Source organism: Lactuca sativa, chromosome 1 (assembly GCF_002870075.4).
Source record: "Lactuca sativa cultivar Salinas chromosome 1, Lsat_Salinas_v11, whole genome shotgun sequence".
Taxonomy (NCBI): domain Eukaryota; kingdom Viridiplantae; phylum Streptophyta; class Magnoliopsida; order Asterales; family Asteraceae; genus Lactuca; species Lactuca sativa.
Genome location: NC_056623.2, coordinates 127,331,639 through 127,354,127, shown reverse-complemented (window position 1 = coordinate 127,354,127; position 22,489 = coordinate 127,331,639). Strand labels below are relative to the sequence as shown.

Below are 22,489 nucleotides of genomic sequence, written 5' to 3'. Positions count from 1 at the left end.
GAACTCAAAGATATTTTTAATATTATTATTGAGGTTTAAGTTGTTTGACTAGATTTAGGTTGCATATTGTTAATACTAATAATTTGAATTTTTGTACAGGCATTATATATATACTGGATCCTGACATTGAAGCACAAGTGACGAAAGCCGGTGAAACCAACTTACATTATCGATAACCTGTGGAGTAGTTTCAAAGCTTACTTACATACACCCTTAAGTTCAAATAAATACTCAAAATCGTGGGAAGGGTGAAGATTCATCAACACGTAACTCATAATGGTTCTTCTATCTGAACTTCCAGAAGGATCTTCATCTTCTTCATCAACTCATGGCCCTAGTTCATCAACTTGTGGTCCTAGTTCATCAACTCAGGATCATAGATATGATGTATTTTTAAGTTTTAGAGGTGTTGACACTCGTCTTAGTTTTACTAATTATCTGTATGAGGCCCTTCTAGATGCCAATATCAATACCTTCTTGGACGATGAAGAGATTGAAACAGGGGAAGATCTGAAACCAGAATTGGAGAGTGCAATTAAGGCATCTCGGGCTTCTATTATTGTGTTGTCTAAGAATTATGCTTCTTCAACATGGTGTCTGGATGAATTGGTGCTGATCCTTGAGCAGCGTATCACATCCAACCACATTGTCATCCCCATATTTTATCATGTGGAGCCCACCCATGTCAGAAAGCAACAAAGTAGCTTTGGAGATGCAATGGCTAAGCATAAACAGAAAATGGATGAAGAGACAGATGAAAATAAAAGAAGTCAATGGGCTCAAAAGATAGAGAAATGGAATAAAGCACTTATCGAAGTTGCTAATTTAAAAGGAAATGACGTAAATGGCAGGTAACCACATATTCACCCATATGAAAAATGTCAATATCATCTTCACCCTATGCATTTTGGTATTTTTTTTTAATATTATCAAACAGACATACATTTGACACAGTAGGATAACTAAGATGCATATTTTGTATAAATATAACATTGTTACATAAAATCGGGAAAAGGACGAAATGTCGTATATTTTATATAAATTTAACATTGTTGCATAAATTGGGAAAAAGGCGAAGTGTTGTTGCATAAATAAATAGTCGACCCTTTTATTAAGAAGCAAATTTTGAGTTGGTTTCTATACATCTACTATTAGTTATACCATACTACCTTCAAATCAGACTCTCTTTTATGATAAATAACTTCTGTTGTAAGTAGTAAAGGATAACCTACAGGCATTTTTTTAAGACTCACATCATTGATAGTTAAGTTTGATGTTCTTGTAAAAACACAGTGAAGTTACATGGCCCATTATGAAAACTTGTATTACATTGGTAGTTTTGGTCTTATTATACATAAATATTTACGGGCTTACACATTAGATAGTATATGGTTAGAATGAAAATACAATATGTTTTGATGCGAAGAACTTGATTAAAAGTTTTAAACTAATAGTTGCTACGAAGGAATAGATTTCTGGAATATTATCTTGTCATTGATAACCAAGTTAAACCCTCATTTATAAATCAACTAGTGTACCTAAAACATGAAAATACAAATAAAGTAACCTAAAAGCAAATAAATCCTATTCTACATATATCTAACACTAACACTTGTCATATAATATTGATTTGGATCTTTATATAAAAGAAATCTCCAAATCTGGTTTGTTAGTTTTGTGCATTGTATTTTGTAATTCTTATTACATTAAGTTTCAGGTTTGAGACAGAGTTTATTAAAGAAATTGTGAAGGACATCTACCGTAGATTACATGTACCATTATTACAGAGTTTTCAGCCACTACTTATTGGGATGAAGTCTTCCATTAACTTCATCACTTCATGGTTGAAAGATGGATCCTCACATACGGTAGACATACTCACCATTTCGGGTATAGGTGGGATGGGGAAGACATGTTTAGCCAAACATGTCTATGGGCTATATTGGCATGAATTCCACAAAAGCAGTTATATTGAAGATATTACTAGGAGATGTGATGGAAAATATACCGGGCTGCTTGATATACAAATACAACTGTGTGGTGACATTTCAAAAACAAGTTCAATTCAAATTTATGATGTTTCAAAATACACATCAATAATAGAGAATGCAATAGCTCGTAAAAGGGTGTTTCTTGTTCTCGATGATATCAATAGTATTGATCAGTTGGATGCATTACTTGGAAGCAAAGATTTTCATCCTGGAAGCAAAGTTATAATAACAACAAAGGACAGATGGTTGACAGAGAGTTGTGCACTATTCAAAAAAAACATTAAACCCAAACATACAAAACACTTTCTTCATGGCTTAAATGAGACTGAATCACGACAACTTTTGTGTTCCCATGCATTCATGTGCAAGCATCCCAAGGAAGGTTATGAAGAGGTGTCAAATAAGCTTTTGGAGTATTGTCAAGGACATCCATTGGCTCTTGAAGTTTTGGGCAAGGTTCTTCATAATCGAGGTGTGGCATATTGGGAAGGGTGCATAAAAGGGCTAAAGAAAGAAACAAATGATCATATAAATAATGTCTTGAGAATGAGCTTCAACTCTTTGCCATCCAAAAACGATAAGGAATTGTTTAAGCATATTGCTTGTTTTTTTGTTGGAACAGATAGATATGTTAGTGAAACAATATTAGAGGCATGTGATATAGACACGAGATCCGGAATCACGAATCTCATTGACAGATGTCTTCTTAGTATCGGATGGAATAATGAATTGAAGATGCATCAGTTGGTTCAAGAGATGGGAAGATTCGAAGTACATCAAGAATCACCTGATAAACCATGGAAGCGAAGTCGATTATGGTGTCATATGGATTCATTAAGAGTGTTGAAACGAAAAAAGGTAAGAAGCCATTATGCTTTTAGTATTATGCATGTCCAAAATACTTTGTATCGCCTAATTTGTTTATTTGCATTCTGTTTCTTCTTAGGGTAAGGGAAATCTTCTGGGCCTTGCCCTTGACATGCGCATGCTTGAGAAAGAGAAGTTGGGAGCATCGTATGAGCTGAAAACAGATGCATTAAGTAACATGGATAATTTGATGCTACTGCAACTCAATTATGTGTACATGAATGGGTCTTATGAGAACTTTCCAGAAGAAATAAAATGGTTGTGTATGAATGGGTTTCGTTTTAAGTCTATGCCTTTAGAGTTACCTATGCAGAATGTGGTTGCCCTTGATATGTCATATAGCAATATTGAATCATTTGTCAGTTGTTATAGCAATCCACAACGACTTGAGAACAGGAAAAAGGTAAAGTTATCTTCATTTACTAGTCATGCATGTGAGTTGATGAAATTCAATACGATACTAACTTATTTCTATTTTGTAGTTGGATGGATCGTGCTTAAAAGAGAAAAGGTTGTTTGGTTCACTGAAGATTCTTAATTTAAGTTTCTGCAAACAACTTCATAGTGTTGGTGACTTTGACCAATTCCCTGCACTTGAAAGATTGATGCTTAGAAATTGCATTGGTTTGGTTGATGTTTGTGAATCAATTGGGCAATGTGTTGGACTTATCCTCATCGATCTGAGCTACTGCATGAAACTTGAAAAACTTCCAAGAAATATAGGCATGTTAAACAAGGTTGAAACAATGTTGTTAGATGGTTGTAATCTTGGTGAATCTCGAATCAAGAATATAGATATGGATTCACTGGAAATGTGCACGGTTACCAACATTGGCATAAACAGAGCCTTTGTGGGTGGTATACCACGTGATTTGAAGTCCTCTGCAATGTCTTTACCGAGGTCTTTAGTAAGGTTGTCACTGGAAAATAATAAGCTATCCAATGAATCCTTTCCCATGGACTTCAGTTGTCTATCCATGTTAAAGGAATTATATTTAGATGAAAATCCTATCAATTCCATGCCTAGTTGTGTGAGAACCCTTCCTAGACTTGAGATACTTAGTATGGAGGACTGTAGAAATTTGAAGTCAGTCGAGTATCCTCCACGTACACTAAAAAAGTTGTTTCTTGATGTTACTAATTATTATCATACAGACAAAGTTGCATTTCTTCCAGAAATGTCCCCACTTCGTTTGTCAATAGACTGGGTAGACTGGATATATCGTACAATTGGGTTGAACGATTACGAAATTGAAGGTATCATCAAAATCCAAGAAATGATGACTGTTGAAGAAAAGGTATTGCATAGCTTGGGCTGGACTAATTTAGACTTCCTCAATGAAAGGCGTGTGGGAACTAATTCTTCAGAGTCTGAAATCCAGGTTTTGTCTAGTTAACTTAACTGCATGTGTTTATGTGAAGACATATAATGTAATTATTATGGTGGTTTGTATTTGGCAGATGATGATTTATGAATTTGGAATACTCAGCACGGTTTTTGAGGCGGAGGAGATGCCGAGTTGGGTTAGGCATAGAAGTGTGGGGCCGTCAATATCATTTACCATCCCGTCATCATCATCATCATCTCCAAACAACATTACAGGACTCAACTTCTGCTCTCTGCACACATTAAACCTTCCCGATGAGGGGTTGGATTTATCAGTTGATGATCTTCTCCCTCCGACGACAATGATGACAATTAGTAATATAACAAAAAACCATATGTGGATATACGAACGTTCCGTGGATAGATTTAGTAAAGATCCGAATTGTTGGGTGATATTAAGTCATTGGATGTTTGGGAAGAACGAGATGGAAGCTGGTGACCACATTACTATCACTGTTACACCAAAGAGGCATACTGTTGTTACACGGCTGAGGCATGACCATTTTATAGAAGTTGTAAAGGAGTGTGGGGTGAGTCTTGTGTATGAAGATGGAGAGAAGAATGATGAAGAAGATGCATTGGGTTATTACAAGTCATGGAATCACATAATTGGTGGAGATCTCTCTCCTTTTCAAATTACAACAGGGCAATACCTCCTAAACAACATCCGATTTTTTGATTTGGGGATTTATATGTCTCCATATCATCGTCAGTTCGTTCCAGATGCGCCCATATGGCAAGGTAGATGTCATTTAATAAAATATTTTATTGTCATGTCTTATGTGTAATGATCTGACCAATGACCCATTTATTTTTAGTAGATATATAAATGTTTCATATAACCTAAATCCACCACCCATTTATCATTGCTTTTATTGACCTAAACTATAAGAGTTTGTTCTTGTAAAATATGACAAATCAAATTCCTACGACAGATTTTTTCTTCCTGACAGTAGAGTGTTTCCCTATCTTTGTAAATTTGTTGCACACGGCCCTGAATGTCAAGGTGGATGTGATTTTTGATAAATATTCTTTAAATAGATGGATAATGACCCTTTTTTTAGGAGATAAATAAATGTTTCACGCCCAAATCCACCCATTTATCGTTGATGTTATTGACCTCCACTATAAGAGTTTGTTTTTATAAAATATGAATAATAAAATTTCTACTTCTGCCATTTAGATGAATCGAGCCAAGTTGTGATCTGTCTGAATGGGTCTATATTAACCGATTAAGTCTTGATATGTTGAATCACATAAATATATCAGGACCCAATACGAACTACTTTGTCCAAGTTGATGTTTGTGAATAATAATTAATACATTACTTTTTATCTGTGTTCAGAACAAAAGGAAGACAATTGGTTCAGAGCTTTATCCCCAAGGAAGGCTGACATACTTGGTCGTGCATGTGAGGTATACTTTTTGACACCCAAACCTTTCTCTCATTACATGAATAAAGGACATATAGATCCAAGTATGTTATATATATCATATCTTTGATTGGTTTAGGATGTAACAAGATAAAAGGAGTCATAATCTTTCAATCAATGCTTGGAAATGGCAATATCAAAATGTGGTTGGGCTGATATGATGGGAATCTGTCTATTTTTCTCTACCTATTTAATCTTAGAGTCAGGAATTATGGATCCCTATTTCATCCATTTAGGGCTCTAAATTCAGGGTTTTTAGTTGTTATCAAGGTCTTTTGGTTTTATTTATTTATGTTTGTTTTTATGTCAAATACATGATATCTTAAGCATTTATTGTCAAATAGATGATAACTTCTTTCCTCATCCCTTATTTCTGGTTATTATACAGCAAACGCACAGGGGTTCGGTTCATTGTGTGTATTTCCTCTGATAAACTTTATATAAACTTGAACTATTATTTGACTACCAGAGGTCATTAAATTCCCTCAATCATTGGCAATGTTCCACCACATTGTATTGGACTTTAACCAATAAGTTTTTAGTGTTATGCTACTTCTCCATGAACATCATGTATTCTTAAGAGATTACAAGTCTCACTATTTACATTTGACCTCCAAAAATAGACATAAATTTAATGTTTATCTTTTTTCACTCGAAGCCTTTTCAACTTGCTAACAAGCAAGGGTTTCTGTTACATGCCTCCGCAGCTGATGTATTAAAATTGATTTATTGTAGTCTTCTATTTTTATGGACATGTTCTGATCCTTTTGATGTTATTCTTTAACATGTCCCACATTTATTTAGCTGAGTCACATATATGTACAAACAAACATAAATAGATCTTGGTGTATTGTATTGCCATCTATCTGTTTTCATAGCATTTTGTATCAGATCTCTATATACTTATGTTTCGTTAAAGATATTCTTACGTTTCCTTTTTTTCGTAGGATAAAGGGGAATCTTCAGGGTCTCGTCCTTAACATGAAAATACTTGAGAAAGAGAGGCTGCAGTATATGGCTGTCTGAATTCAAAATAGATGCATTTAGTCAGATGGGTAACCTAATAGTAATACTAATGTAACTCAATGAGTTATATCCTAATCTTTTCCTGAATAATTAAGATGGTTTGGCTTTTGTCACCTCTGGTAACGATTTATCTTTTCAGTTTTTGTTTTTGATAGCTGTATATTTGATTGCCAAAAACAGAGGAAAACAATATTAATGGTTTTTTAGTTAATTAATACACGTGTAAAGTCATAATGTACTTTATATGTTTGTTATTTTGTTGGTTGTGATTGAAAGAAAAGACTGAAATGTGATTGCTGATTTGCTATGATTCTCACGGTTGAATGTTTTGCTGCTACTTGTTTATACAGACCTTTTTCGAATCTCTATCTTTTTCATTGGTTATTTTAAGAATAGCTTTTTAATTTTTCATGAGTTGTCTTTTTTGGAAGTAAAATTATTGCAGAGGTTGTCATTTTTTATGTTACTTAGCGGGATATGCCTTTATAGCAGCACGTTATTAACTGAACAAGCCCATGACTAGCCTATTGATCGATGTCCTCTCATGTAACCAGTTTCTGTAAAAATTTCATTATCGAACAGGATATAATATCCTTATCTAATAATTTGACATCACATTCAACTTTTCTTTTTCCTAAGACAACAAACCTGTTTCACTACTTCTGATTCTCTTCTCCTTTTATGATTTTCCATCTATTCACTTAGACATATTACTAGCCGATGATGAAGTGCCTAGAATTGATCAGAAGAAGCCTCATGTGGTACCTAGCATCCAACTTTTTGGTTTCCTTTGTTGACCTTTGTAAACCACATGACTTGAAACTTCACTAACGTGTATTATTAATTTATTATCTCTGATGCTTTCACGACTATCACCAAAATCCCGTTTGCTGCAGAGAAGCTTGGAGTCCACAACTCCACATCATGATTTACTAGGAGAAGGAACTGGATTTCGAAAACCAGATGGCGAATAACGCTAGCAGTTGCCAGAACTTACCAAGACAAAAGCAATTTATTGTTCAGATCTAGATTGTAGAGTCTCCGACATGAATTACATACCCAGATCTATAAGAGCCACCGGAGGATGTCAAGTTGATTTCTGGAGCTTAGTTTTCAGCCAGGGTTGTGATGTTACAATTATAAGGAGCGTGAAACGATGAGTATATAGTTTTGTGTTATTCACTTGACCTCCAGCGACATGTGAGGGAAAAGGTATTCTGATCCGTTTTCCAGCATAGACTTCATTGACTTACAAGAATTTTCTGATCAGCTTTGTTTAGGTTTTTCTCCGGCATGAGTAAAGTGACAAGTTCAATCCTAATTCCAACAAAGACCATGAACTGTGGTGGTTTACGAGAATGTAGTAAGACTCCGACGAGGGAGGCATGGCTTGGAGAGGAGAGATCATGTTTTTTTCCCGGTAAACCACATAATACGGTGGTCGATTAATTGCCGCCGCCGGAGCAGTGTACATGAACAAGAGGAGATCTTGTGGTGGAGCGACATTATAAATTAGGTAATGGGCTCAAATTTTCATTTTTCAAAAGATTAGAAAACATATTGAAAGATCTCTTATTGGGCTTAAGTTATTGGATTAAATAAAGTGGTTGTTAAACTAAATAATAGGTATATTGGGCTAACTACAATTGAATTTCAGGCTTTGGGCTTTTATAAGTTTATAAGATTTCCAAAATGTTTGAAGTGAAATCTATGTAGTTTAAAATAATTGCTAAATGTTAATTTTCTAAATATATCCATCCATTAGATTCTCTAAGTCGATACCATTATATATGTTCCATGTACAAATTATAAAGTGAATCTAATTTAAGTGATTTTTAATCATAATTGTGAGAATATATAAAACATATCATAAGAATATTCGTATGGGCTTATTAGCTTGATCATTTGTTTAGTTGACGAATAGTTTTAAATAGACGGTAACTGTTTAGTTTCATCTTATTTAGGTGGAGCAACTAATTAAACAGATATAAATATTATTGAGCCTAATAACTAAATTAAGGTGTAATAAAAATAGTACTTTTAATATGTATATGAATTTATGTGTTTGGTCTCATTGAAGAAATTGGTGAATGAGGAGATAATGTATACTTTTGACATTTCAAGACAAGACGATGTAACAAGAAAGTAGTATTGACTTTATAGTTGACTATCAGTTTAGTTTCTACCCATGCATATAGGTCCTTATATATGATTTTGCTTGTATTGAGAATTTTTTCCTTTCTATAAAACTTTGTGTGCTATTTGTTTATTATACGTACTTCTTTTTGCATTCATGAAAAGTGTTTTTTAAGAATTTTTGAGTTAAGCAGATACTAAAGTTGTGACAAAGAACTTTTCTACCATGAATATGTGTATTCATACCAGGTAGGTTATGAGAGTTTAAGGTCTAAAAATTGAGTTAAGAATACATTTTCTTTTGAACAATAGCCAAGAAGACTGAGATGTAACACCCAACAAATTAATACAAGGTACATCTAATCTTTTTAATTTTATAAAACAACTTGGTGTACACTTATACTAACTAGTTAAATACAATAAGTTATCAAAATGATCGTATACAACACTAGTAATACGAAGATCCGAGTCAAGCATTAGCATCCTTCTATAGTTCTGCCATCTCTTAGCTATTAGCTTTATAACCTACATGCTGAAGGGCAAACAATAATAAAAGTAATGTAACATCCAAAAAACACAGTCTGAAAAATTTCGTTTAATTTAATAATAAAAATCATAGTCAATAAACCTCATATATAAATCATGAGCAATGTATCTCAAAATATTATAACAACTGTCAAGTATATCAGAATATAAACACCCAGGCTGAACAAATGGTGCGTGCACTGCAATCTTCCCAAGCTCCTCTTTTGAAAACTGAGTACCTTAAACCAAAACGGAAACTGTAAGCACGAAGCTTAGTGAGCTCCCCCAAACTACCACATACCATACAATAACATATAAACACATATTGGGCCTTGCCCACTGCATCAGACCGAAGTCCGAAAACTGCATCGGACCGAAGTCCGGAACTGACCGGGACCCGTCCCCTGCATCAGACCGAAGTCCAGAACTAACTGCATCGGACCGAAGTCCGGAACTGACTGGGACCCGTCCCCTGCATCGGACCAAAGTTCGGAACTGACTGCATCGGACTGAAGTCCGGAACTGACTGGGACCCCGTCCCCTGCATCGGACCAAAGTCCGAAACTAACTACATCGGACGAAATTCCGGAACTAACTGCATCGGACCGAAGTCCGGATGAACATAGCATATCGTAAACATATCAACTATCATGAATACATATAGTGCATACTGCGTCGGAACAGAATCCGGAATACATAACACAAAACATGCTTGAATCACAAAGACATCACGCACTCTAACTACTGCATTGGGCCGAAGTCTGGAACTAATTGATCATAGCATATAATATGAACACATATACTACATACTGCATCAGACCATAGTCCGGAACACCTAACTCATACCATGCCTGTATCACAAAGACACCAAGCATACTGAACTACTGCATCAGACTGAGGTCCGGAACTACTGCTAACTAAACGGGACGGCATTGTGGCCATAGACTCATTCCTACTGGAAGGAAACTCACCTCACACTGCTGAAGTCCCGCTGACAGAACCATATCTACTCGATGACATATTCCCGATCTGTCCATATCAAAATAACACCCAATTAATAATTAGGTTCCACAACATAACTATAAATACATACTTTGGATAATTACTACATTACCCCTAGCTTGGCTTACCCAAGCCCAAGACCCAATCCATAGGCCCAAAGTTAACTAGGGATCAAAGCCTAACACATGGCCCAACTTTCCAAATTGGACGCAAATCTCTACATGGACTTCCCTTAAGGCCCAAATGTTCAATCCAGCCCAACATGTCTCATTCTAAGGCCCAGTATCATACAATCATCTAGGCCCAAATTATGGCCCATCTATGGCCCAATTTACCAAATTAGGCCCAATCCTTCATATGGGCCTTACCTTAAAGCCCAACTAAATAATTTAGTCCATTTGATTATTCTTGGATGGCCTATTAATAAACCAATTACTAAAGCCCAACTGAAAGGCCCAAGTGAAACTAGGGTTTCACATAAAATGACGATTAGGGTTAAGTGTTTTTTACTTAACCCATTAAGGACTTAATCCATTAAGTCCATCATTGCCTTGGTTAATTACGCATGATTATAATTTACTATATTAAGCTTATTAAATAATCCCCATGTGACGCGATCAATTCCCACCAATTAGGGTTTTATGCTCTTAGGGTTTTCCAAACCCTAATTAGGGTTTTCCAACCCAATACTAGCCCATTTGTCCATTAGTTGGGCTTTTAGGTCTCTTTGGGCCTTAATGGCCCATTAGGGTTCCATCGGGCCCACTAGGGCTTCTTTGGACCCATTAGGGTTTTTCCTTGATTCCACATTGTCCAACCACTCCCAAACGAGGTCTAAACGCAATCAAAGCACACCGCCACCTGACACGACGGCCGGTGGCGGCAGGAGGCAGCAACCACCACCTTACGGTGGTGGTTTGGAGTTTCTCTAATATTATTCCGGCACCGATTACAGTTACAACAACAAATCCAAACACACAACACACACACTAAGTTACACAAACATACTAATTAACACACACACACAAAAAGAATACACCCACGCATAATCTGCTTGAAGGCGGAACCCAGCCACCCACCTGGTGGCGTATGTCGGCGGTGGCAACTCGGAGTGGCGGCAACAACATTGAGCGCCGACGACCGTGGTGCATCAACAGAAAAAGGAAGAGAAGATGGAGGTTCTCGGTCTCCCACCAAGATAACGACAACGAAATCCGTGACCAGCCTTCTTGACAAAACCCACGACCGGAGAAGGCGACAACTCCAAGTCTTCGTCGATTGTGGCGCAGCAGTGGATCGCCATGCTGCCACAGACGGAGAAGAAACGACAAAAGGCGCTTCCACCGGAGAGAAGAACGGTGGTTCCACCACAGGTTCGTTGTGCCGACAGCAATAAATTGTAGGAGTGAGAGAGAAGGTTGCTACAACGAGGAATGAAGGGTGCGCCTCTAGCGGAGCATGACGACGACGATAGTGACACATTGAGTGGCGCGGGGAAGGGGGGGGGTTGCCGACTCCAATAGCAGTGGTTGACGACGGGAGCTTCGGCTTCAATAGGGAAGGAGGCGGCTGGAGAGGGCGATATGGTGAAGGTGGCGGCCAACTGAAGCATCTCGGGTTACGGTTTGACCGGATGTCATGCTTTATACCCGGCTCCACATAGATCTTTCCCATATTTATAGTTCTAGTCCCTCCCCTTAGAATCTTTTCAAATATAATCCAATAATTACCCTTTTGACCCCGGCTTCTAAAATTCTTTTCATAATAAGGCCCAAAATTACTAAACAACCGCTCCTCCATAATTTATTCTCAATTTAAATCCAACACTTACACTTTTAGCCCTTGACTCTATAAAATTTTTTCAATTTAAATATTTAATTTACCAATAAACCCTTAAGCCTTCACTTCTTTTCAATTTAAGTCCCGAATTTTCACTTTAAACCCCTGACTTTTAAAATTCTTCACAATTTAGTCCTGGACTTTCATGTGTTATTTTATTCAAATAAACGGGGTGTTACAAGTAAGCTATGAGAGCTTAGTGGGTAACTCCAACAAAATGTTGTGTAACAACTTCAAAATCAATTATATTGTTAAATTCAGTAACAACTTAATTAAATCTCATAATGCCTTTCACATAACTTAATATATACTCATAATAGGTTTTACCACATGGTTCCACCAATTAATGAGTTTATAACTACTCAAGTCGTTATCTCAACTAATAGTTTCCAACAATAGTTTCACATTTACTCAACCTAGCCCTTTAAATCATTAGGTATCAACAAAGGTTATTATTACAAAGACTCACCAAATATGTTATCAACTATCAATAATTAATAATACTTGGAATGTTGTTTGTATTACTTTATATATTTTTTTATTTTGCTGATTTGGTTCATTTGACTAAGAGAAATACTAAAATGCGATTGATGAGTTACCATGATTCTCACGGTTCATTGTTTTGCTGCTACTTAGTTCAATAAGGTGAAATTGTAAGTGATATAACTAGGAAAGTCAATTATGTAGCCATAAGTTTTCTGTTCCTTGATGCTCTTTTTGTTACAAAAACCCTTAAGTTCATAAATTTGTGTTGCTCGGTTACAACATTTTTTGTTGATTATGCATTTTATTTTTCTCATGTCATTCCAATCACCTTATCATCAAGAGATTGTCATTGGAACATCTAAAAATGTAAACCAAGTTTAGAATCCTGTATTATAAAACATAAAACATGTTTTTTTTTTTAATTGTAAAAAGTAATAGAAGATTATAAAAAAGTTGTAAGATTTTTTAAAAAAAGTTCATAAAAAGTTTAAAAATAGTCTTTAAACAGATTGGAAACAAAGTTGTAAAATGGTAACCATAAAAATATGAAAAAAAGAATTATGAGCGAATTTGTAACATAAAAATGTTTAGACTATATTCATAAAAAAAAAAAAAAAAAAAAAAAAAAAAAAATCAAAGTTTTAACGATTCCTAATTTTTTTTTAACTGGCAAATATAATATATAACTACTCCTAAAGATCTAAACTAACACCTAAATTCACCTATATCTACGATGAGACTTGAACCTTCAATCTCAAAGAGGGAAAATTTAAAACCTAAGCTAAAAGTATAAAATTGAGATGTGAGATGTGATAGTAGGTAGGAAAACAAAAATTCAAAAAACACATTTCGCTGCATTTTCATAACATTTTTTAGATTGACTTTCTATGGGGGACAAGCTGAAGACTTTTTCTCCAAAAACAATTTAAGCCCTTTAATATTAAACCTATTATAAAATTTGCACTGGCTTTTTCAACTGACTTCTTCTCCTAATATGTTTACTTGAAAGAATAAAAGGAAAAGCAACACCTTGTGTTTCAGTCATCTTCTTTTTCAGCTTCATCAATTTCGGTTCATCCTCTATATATCATGGCTGCTTCTGGTCTCCTTGTGTTTCTGTAGCCAGGTAACTATGAAGGCACATTCTTCAGATATTGTTTGATAATTTCATCTTATTAATCATAAATATTATTATAATCACAGTGAGAAATTCTTCAACCCACCAAAGTTGCTTCCTCAATTCCTCTATATTTTCTAACTTATAAACACGATTTTTTACATTGAATACTTTTAAAAGGATGTTCTCTGCTCCTTAATTGTAAGCTAAACCTTCATAACGAACAAACTTCAATATTCGATTTTTCAAAATGGGTGTTTTACTTTGAAGTTTCATCTAGTATAGAGTTTGAAATTGAACCCTTTGAAAGGGCATGCCTTGTTTGTTGGTTTAATTCTGTAAAAGAACCTCAGGGATATTTTCGGAGGTTTTTATTTAAATAGTTTTTTTTCCAGTTTTAGAGTTAGTTAGACTAGGATACCTTTTTCTTTGTTTATCCCCTGTTCTTCTGTTTCGTTTACCTTGATGCACAAGGTGCAAACTGAAAGCAGTCGCTGTGATTGTATTAGCAACTCTCTGATTACATTGTTAGTTTCATAAACATATCATATGGAAAAAAAACATATCATATTAGATCTAGTGATAGAAAAATTTACATTTAAAAAGGTTGTTGTTGCTCATTTTTGGGATCTGAATTTTCATGGGAAGCAATAGTGGATCTTTAGTTGTATCCAAAATGGTATTTGGTGTTGATTTGTTTGTGGGTTAATTAAATCAAAATAGGGACATTGTAGGTTAAATAAATTAGTTGGTTCAAAATAAGAGCAGTCTCTCTCTCCTTGATTCCCATATGTCGCTTGCACACAAAGCTGAGTTTAGCACTAATTAAGCTATGAATGTCCTTTAAACACAAAAATTAAATCGAGGGTTAAAACACACATATAAACATTATGCAATATATAGCTCCAATATCAACTCTAAACTTCAAATTTGGGGATAAATATTTGCATATCAACACGATTAGAATTCATATAATGAGATTTAAAGATTTTCTAGGTGTATTGGTTCACATGGAAAACTTTGGAGATGCATATGTATTGTATTTTAATTACCAAAAAAATTTATTTTGCAGAATTCAAAGGTATAAATATTATTATTATTATTACTACTAAAATTATTGAGGTTTAAATTCTTTGATTAGAGTTACGTTGCATATTGTAAATACTAATAATTTGGATTTTTTGTAGAGGCAGTATGTACTGGATCCTGACATTGAAGCACAAGTGAGGAAAGCATATGAAACCAACTTTACATTATCGATAACATGTGGAGGAGTTTCAAAGCTTACTTAGACACACCCTTAAGTTCAAATAAATACTCAAAATCGTGAGAAGGGTGAAGAGTCGTCAACACATAACTCATAATGGTTCTTCTATCTAAACTTCCAGAAAAATCTTCGTCTTCTTCGTCAACTCATGGCCATAGCTCACTAACTCATGTTCATAATTCATCAACTCAAGATCATAGATATGATGTATTTTTAAGTTTTAGAGGTGTTGACACTCGTCTTAGTTTTACTAATTATCTTTATGAGGCTCTTATAGATGCCAATATCACTACCTTCTTGGATGATGAAGAGATTGAAACAGGGGAAGATCTGAAACCGGAATTGGAGAGTGCAATTAAGGCATCTCAGGCTTCTATTATTGTGTTGTCAAAAAATTACGCTTCTTCAACATGGTGCCTTGATGAATTAGTATTGATCCTTGAGCAGCGTATGAAATCCAACCATAATGTCATCCCAATATTTTATCAAGTGGAGCCCACCCATGTCACGAAGCAACAAAGTAGCTTTGGAGATGCAATGTCTAAGCATAAACAGAAAATGGATGAAGAGACAGAAGAAAATAAAAGAAGTCAATGGGCTCAAAAGATAGACCGATGGAATAAAGCACTTATCGAAGTTGCTAATTTAAAAGGGAATGACGTAAATGGCACGTAAGTAGGTAACCACATTCACCCATATGAAAAATGTCAATATCATCTTCACCCTATGCATTTCGGTAAGTTTGTTAATATCATAGAATAGACATATAATTCATAAAGTAGGATAACCAAGATGCACAAAGTTGAATCCATGTTATCTGATCTGATAAATCAATTTATATAGATATATTAACTATTCTGATATTTTTTACACATTTTTCATGTATTTATTTATTTTTAATAGCTCCTAATCTAATCCTAAACTACACCAGTGTCTCAAGCAAGACTTGTAACATCAACCTGTTGGAGGAAGATACCTTTTCCAACTCCTGATACCGCTAGGCGATAAGCCCTTTGGTTTCTACATATAGTATTTAAAATAGTAAGACACAACAATAAGAAAGGAAGAGATCATGCCACATCATATACATAAAGGTTTTAGGTTAGCTAGTTGCATTATTTGGTCCTAATTTAAAATATTGTTGTATATTATATATGTAACACCCAAAGTTTTGAAAGCCAAGAAAGTAAAGGAAACCCTAAAATTAAGGGGGACTCGGCGAGTCCGAGCGGGATCCGAGTCGATGAGTAAGTGACCGACTCGGCGAGTCGGCCAAGGTGACTCGGCGAGTCTGGTGTGTGCGAGGAAAGCCCTAATTCCGGGAGTTGTATCATATTTAAAGGGTGTTATGTCCCTCCCTCAGCCCCCATATCAACCCAGAGGACCTATAAACACTTTAATTCGTGAAAGCTTCCATCATTGGGAGAAATAGCTTTGGAGGAAGGAAACTTTGGAAAGGAACTTGAAGATCAAGAAGGTTGCTGCAAAGGAAAGGTGTATACCCGAGATCTACTTCAGTTTGTGTTCATCCTGGAGGTATTAAGCTGCCATTTTCCCCTTCTTTGCATCTAGATCTATTTTGTCTTGAGATTTGGGGGTTTATGGTTGATTGAGACCCAAATCGGATTAGGGGCTTAGATATGTTGTTGCCACTTCAGATCTATTGTTGGGTTGGTCCAATATGTCATAAAGCATCAGGAGATGAGTAGTTGGTAAAGCCCTTTTGTCCTTAAACCAAACCCTAGTATGTTTTGAGCCTAGATCTCTTTAGTTATACGTAAAGTTTGTAACTTTACGTAGGGATTGAGCTTTGGAAGTATGGATCTATGGTTTGGAGTCCCTGCATGACTCAAAAGTCCTCTGCATGTGTGTTTAACCGATTGGACTCGGCGAGTCCTTCGAGTGGACTCGGTGAGTAGCTTGAAGATGAGGAGGAACTCGACGAGTGGGATGAACAGCTCGTCGAGTTGGATGAAGATGGGCATGAACTCAGCGAGTTGGATGAACAACTCGGCGAGTTGGTTGAAGATTGCCTTGTACTCGGCGAGTCTGTTCTTAGACTCGACGAGTCAGGTCGCGTGGTCCCAAACCCTTCGAGTTAAGGCTCGAGTCAGCGAGTCGAGCCAGGACTCAGTGAGTTGGACAGGACAGGAATCGGGAATCAGCAGACTCGGCGAGTCAGGGGCTGACTCGGCGAGTCAAGTCGCGATTGCAAGGACTTTGAGCCTAAGAACTCGGCGAGTCAGTATGTGGACTCGGCGAGTAGGGTTGACCTGGAAGGTTGACTTCTACCAAGACTTTGACTTAGACTAGAGTTGAATTGGTTGACTGCCGGGGGTCAGTTAGACTAAGTGTTTCATTGATATTGATAGCTCGGGAAGCAAGTAGAGCATGAGTTCAGTGAGTGGTCGGGCAGCAACCAGTGGGATCATCAGCAAGATCAGCCAGTGCAGGTGAGTTTCCCTTTTGTGTGAATGGGTCTACGGCCAAAATGCCGGCCCATGTAGTTGTGAGTAGAAGTCCCGGGGGTTAGCCCTAGGCACAGTATGCTAGCATGATATTCGGACGAGGTCCAATGATAGAGGGCGGGTGCCCAAGGAATGGTTTATGTGATAGTTTATACTTGTTGTCTGTGTGATACTTGTATGTGCCTGGTAGGGAGCTGAGTGTGGGCGAGGTCCCGTATCTTACCAATAGCAGAGTGTGGATGGTGTTCCACATCTCAGTAGCAGCTGATCAGGGGCGAGGCCCATGTTACGAAAGGGTGAGTGTGGGCTAGGCCCGTATCTCACTATCAGTAGGAGTATGGACGGGGTTCCATGACTCATCAGTAGTAGGACACGGGCAGGGCCCAGAGATAGGCGAGGCCTTAGAGCAATAGCTGTTTGTATATGTTTAGCTTATGTGTTGTTATGTGATATGTGTATGTGCTATTATATGTTAGTGCGCGGGGCCCTGAGACAAGCGGGGCCTAAGTAAAACAGATCTGTATCCGAGCGGGGCTCAAAGCCAGGCGGGGCCTGGAGCGGCGGGGCCGTTATAGCGGGCAAGGCCCGTGGTAAGGGGCGAGGCCTAGAATAGCGGGCGTGGCCCAGTATTTGCAGTTTGTTTTAGTTGCAGCTAGATAGAGGGCGTGGCCCAGTATGTGCAGTGTACAGTTATGTGCATGGTATGTCGTAGGGTGGGGAACTCACTAAGCTTCGTGCTTACGGTTTTCAGTTTTGTTTTCAAGTACTTCTGGTAGCTGATGATGGAGCTCGGGGTGATCGCATGGCACACACCATAGGATTGTCAACCTGGGAATGTTTTATTCTAATAATGAACATGTGTTTGAAAACTATTAATGTTAATTATGCTTTGAATCAATGATTTTACTTTAAGTAATATTTTATTAAAAGAAATTTTTAGTCTTGAATTTTGGGTTGTTACAAGTTGGTATCAGAGCCTTGGTTTGAGGGATTCAGACATGCTCTCGGGTGTGTCTGAACTCAAACTGGGGAATTGGTATAAAAGTTTTTAAAACAGAAAGACATTTTTGTAAAAGAGGGTTTTGAGAAAGAAAATGGTTTTAGAAAAACACAGAGAATTGAGAAAGAAAAGAACTTTGAAAAGAGAAAATGGGTGTGGTGCATGCAATCAGCCGAGCTCAAGTAAGTACCCCAAAATACCCATACAAGTTTATGATTTTATTATCAGTTAGTAGAACTGCATGCTAGAATAGGGCTAAGGATCTAGGAAGGATGCCTTATATGCCTGATTATGTGTTTTGCGCTGCATGTTTATGCTGATTAGACAGTAGTGGGATAGCCTGTTTAGGTTATGCCTGACGTTATGAGTTGTGCTGCATGCTAGATCAGATTCTTGCTATGTGTATATGATTGCTTGCGTATGTTATGGTTAGCTTTTACCTTGTCCGAATGCTGCTTGCTTTGTGCATTATGGGATTTTGAGTGATGGGAGTTAGCTATTAGGTGGATATGCCACGTCACATGTAATCAGGGTTGTATAATCTCAGAGTGCTGGATTTGGCCCTATTTCGCAGCTCTCGTTTGAGTCTAACCGTTGTAGGGACGAGTCTTTTACTCGAAGGATTATATGAGCCTCGTCACATGTGATGGTATCCAGGTAATGGCTAATTGGCATCGCGAGGAAGCCTTCAGCAGCTGAGGACTGGTTTGAGTTGAGTCAGAAGTTTCCCTAGGGTCAGCCTAGGATGAGGTAGTGCTGGGAGCAGAATTAGTAGCAAAGGGACCTAGTGGAGTCAAGGCAGTTCTTGAGGAAAGTACGGATAGATGTGGAAGGTAGTATGGGCCCGTACTACTGAAAGCAGAGGATCCGTACTCGATTCGGGAAAGGCCAAGACAAGACTGAGAACCTGTTGGTGCGTGTTTTTGGGTCTCGCAGCAGTGGTAAGCGTTCTGATAGTAATTGTGTTGTGAGTGCAGAATGGTGACGTTGCGAGAGAGACCAGTGGGCGGATCAGGCGCCGGAGAAGGATCAGGCTCGGGTTCAGGAATCGAGTAGCTCGAGGAGCGTATGAGGGAGTTGATATCAGCGGAAGTTACGCGCAGTATTCTAGATCAGACTCCTGTGATCTTTGGCACGGTCAAGGAGGGCATACTGGAGATTTTAGACGAGAGGCTGGGAGCCTTCCATACCGAGATGATGGCTTTGTTGGGAGCGCGTACTCTGACATTCCGAGAGTTCAGGGCCTGCGGGGCACCAGATTATCATGGGGCTAGGGATCCCATTACTAGCAGCAGATGGTTGGCTGATGTTGCCAATGCCTTTCGTACAAGCAAGTGTCCCGAGGGGGACAAGGTTAGACTCGCCTCCTGTCTTCTGAAGGACAGAGCGAGGGATTGGTGGGAAGAGATTGGTCATGCCCTGGGAGACGATGCCGCGTTGGACGCGATGACATGGAGTGATTTCTCGGCCATGTTTAGAGCGGAGTTCTCACCGACTATTGAGGTGCAGCAGCTGGCACGAGAGTTTCAGGATTTGAGGCAGACTACTGAGATTGTGGCGGAGATCACCGCCAAGTTCAGGGAGAGGGCTCTTCTCGTGCCGCAATATGTCGCGGATGAGGAGATGAAGAAGGCCCGATACCATGAGATGTTGAGGGCTGACATCAGGGAGTTTGTGAGCAGGTCCGGCTGCAAAACTTTGGAAGATATGATTTCTCGGGCCAGGGAAAGGGAAATTGATTTGGAGCAGATTCGGAAAAGGAAGCCGGATGAGGTTCAGGTAGCTACGGGTTCGGGCAAAAGGCCCAAGGGATCGGATTCGAGATCGAGGGATTATCAAGACCGCAGTTGGTGCGGAAAGTGTGGCAGGACGCACGGGGGCGCGTGCAGGAGTGGTAGCGGTGGTGAGTCTGGCTGCTTCAAGTGCGGTCGGACTAGTCATTTTAGCAGAGATTGTACTGTTACCACCGCACAGGGATCTGATTTGATATGTTTTCATCGCAACCAACGGGGCCACAAGAAGGCCCAGTGTCCCAGTTTGCTTTCGGCAGGACGGGTGGTGGCACCCGCCCCTGCAACCATGAGGCTCACGGATGGCCGTCAGGGCCGGGTAGTGGCACCTGCAGCAGGGAGCAGGGCTTTTCAGATGACGACCTCGGAGGCACGGGCAGCGCCGGACATGGCAGGTATGCGACTTCTGTTTTCAGTTCTTTTATTTGTGTATGATTATATTGTTATGGTTCTGCATCAGTATCGGTATAAGTATTTTATTTTGGGTAGTTGATTGTGATCGAGTTGTATGCCATCTGCATACCTTGGATATTTGTATGATAGTTAGGGGATGTGCCCTATTGAAGAAGGTCTCGAAGGATGCAGTAACTGTAGCATGCTTGGGAGGAATTTGGTACGTCTCGCTAGTTCGGGACGACCTAGTGTTAGGGATGGATTGGTTAGATCCCTAGCTATGGCGGGCTTGGGTTCCTTAGCAGAATGATATTGGAATGGCAGCAAACGATCGGGATCTCTTTTGAGTAATCAAGCAGCGAGGGGTAAGCAGGATCGAAGTGGGGGAGAATCCTCCGAGTGTGCCCAGGCAGGAGCATGCAGCCGCAGAGTGAGTAGAGGACCTCCGAGGGGGAAAAGCAGTAGTTCAGCGTTGATGGACTGAAGGTTCAGGATTGGGAGTTTTAGAAACGCTTCGGCAGCTAGCGCGTGCGATGGTGATGGTTAGTGCGTGGATAGGAATTCAGGTTGTGGATTGCCCGAAGGACTCGCGGGAGTCGGAATAAGGATCTTGAGAGCTAGTGGCACATGAGTGCCTTCGTACTAGCAGTCAGCATTGGGTGGTGATGTAAGACTACGGGTAAGCCGTAGCATTCCTTAGTAGATTTGTTAGCGGAGTTGGGGCGAGGCCCTTACCTCCTAGTGATCAGATAGGGATCAGGAATGGGTAGTGGATGCGAATGATAGGGAGTTGCCTGTTTAGCCCTAGAAAGGGAGACCTTGGGAGAGGACACTCCAGAATATAGTGGGTGAGACCCGTGGGCGAGGCCCGTATGAGACTAGCAGTAAAGGTGAGACCTGAGAGCAGGGTTGCTCAGTAGTATGGTTGGGTGAGACCCATGGGCGAGGCCCGAGCGAGAGTGGTTAAATTAGTGGGACTAGGAGGTTAGAGGCGGGTGGGACCCGTGGGCGAGGCCCGAGAGTTTTAGCATCACAGGTGGGACCTGGTAAGGACCTTAGGGTCGAGTTAGGGGATCGAGGATCCCAGGATTGTGGCGCCGGAATGGCGGTAGATTGAGCAGTGCTAGGAGGTTGGAGTTCTTCCGGAAGTCGCTGAGAGCGACTAAGGGATGTGTTGGGTCAGCAATCGGTGGGAGCCGGTAAACCAGATATTGATAGGCTTGGTAGGGACCAGGGTGGTCTCAGTTCATCCGGAAGTCGGAAGAAGAACAACAGTACCGCCAAGCAGTGGCAGTGCGAGTATGCAACGTTGGTTGAATTCAGTTGGTTGATCGAGAGGTGCTCGGCATCAAGTTTTGGCAAGGAGGAGCGTCAGTGGTTATTGGCGGTGATGACTCGTACTGGATTTAGCGGGAATAAGGGATCGGTGAAGATGGGATCTTCACAGTGACTGAGGAGACAGTTAAATTGGAGCGTCGCCTTGGGAAGGCGAGGGAATTGCGTGAGGAATGAAGGGGTGAACCCCTATAGGTTCAGTTGCGGTACTCGGAAGGTACCAGAAGGATTGTCAGTTGAGTAAGTTGTGGTTCCAGAATGTTCAGGGTTAGAGTTGACCCGAGATGATAATCCGTAAGGATCGATGCTAGTCAGAATGATCAGGAGGAACACCAGCGAAGATAGGCAGCTGATGTTGGATTAACTGGTGGGGTATTGGAGGCAGATCAGGCGGTGGGCCATGGCAAACTTCGAGGATGAAGTTTAG

The 22,489-nt window shown here is 39.1% G+C and overlaps 2 protein-coding genes across 5 annotated transcripts in view; both read left to right on the top strand.

Annotated features, from left to right (window-relative positions):
• The window catches only part of LOC111893500 (disease resistance protein RPV1), a 31,621-nt gene that overhangs the window by 1,080 nt on the left and 8,052 nt on the right, over nt 1-22,489 (top strand). The window contains exons 2-8 of one of the 3 annotated variants that reach the window (XM_023889565.3): nt 100-851; nt 1,718-2,849; nt 2,938-3,261; nt 3,341-4,240; nt 4,320-4,986; nt 5,591-5,661; nt 6,626-6,919. In XM_023889565.3, the coding sequence (XP_023745333.1) occupies nt 277-851; nt 1,718-2,849; nt 2,938-3,261; nt 3,341-4,240; nt 4,320-4,986; nt 5,591-5,661; nt 6,626-6,658 (3,702 nt within the window). In that variant the 5' untranslated portion in view covers nt 100-276 and the 3' untranslated portion in view covers nt 6,659-6,919. Of the gene's footprint in view, nt 1-99; nt 852-1,717; nt 2,850-2,937; nt 3,262-3,340; nt 4,241-4,319; nt 4,987-5,590; nt 5,662-5,757; nt 6,588-6,625; nt 6,920-22,489 lie in introns of those variants that run through there. The other 2 variants (XM_023889566.3, XM_052763907.1) reach the window with 2 other exon arrangements.
• Nucleotides 7,151-21,693, top strand: LOC111893501 (uncharacterized). Of its 2 annotated transcripts, none has more exons than XM_052763911.1 (2): nt 7,151-8,220; nt 14,997-21,681. In XM_052763911.1, the coding sequence occupies exon 2, from the start codon at nt 19,613-19,615 to the stop codon at nt 20,825-20,827; it is 1,215 nt and encodes a 404-aa protein (XP_052619871.1). In that variant the 5' UTR covers nt 7,151-8,220; nt 14,997-19,612; the 3' UTR covers nt 20,828-21,681. The 2 variants fall into 2 exon arrangements, with proteins under 2 accessions (XP_052619871.1, XP_042758369.2); XM_042902435.2 differs by lacking the exon at nt 7,151-8,220 and adding an exon at nt 13,318-13,818 and having other exon boundaries at nt 14,997-21,693.

Coding starts and splice junctions, on each gene's coding strand:
- LOC111893501 (XM_042902435.2), top strand. CDS start 19,613: ATGAGGGAGTTGATATCAGCGGAAGTTACGCGCAGTATTCTAGATCAG.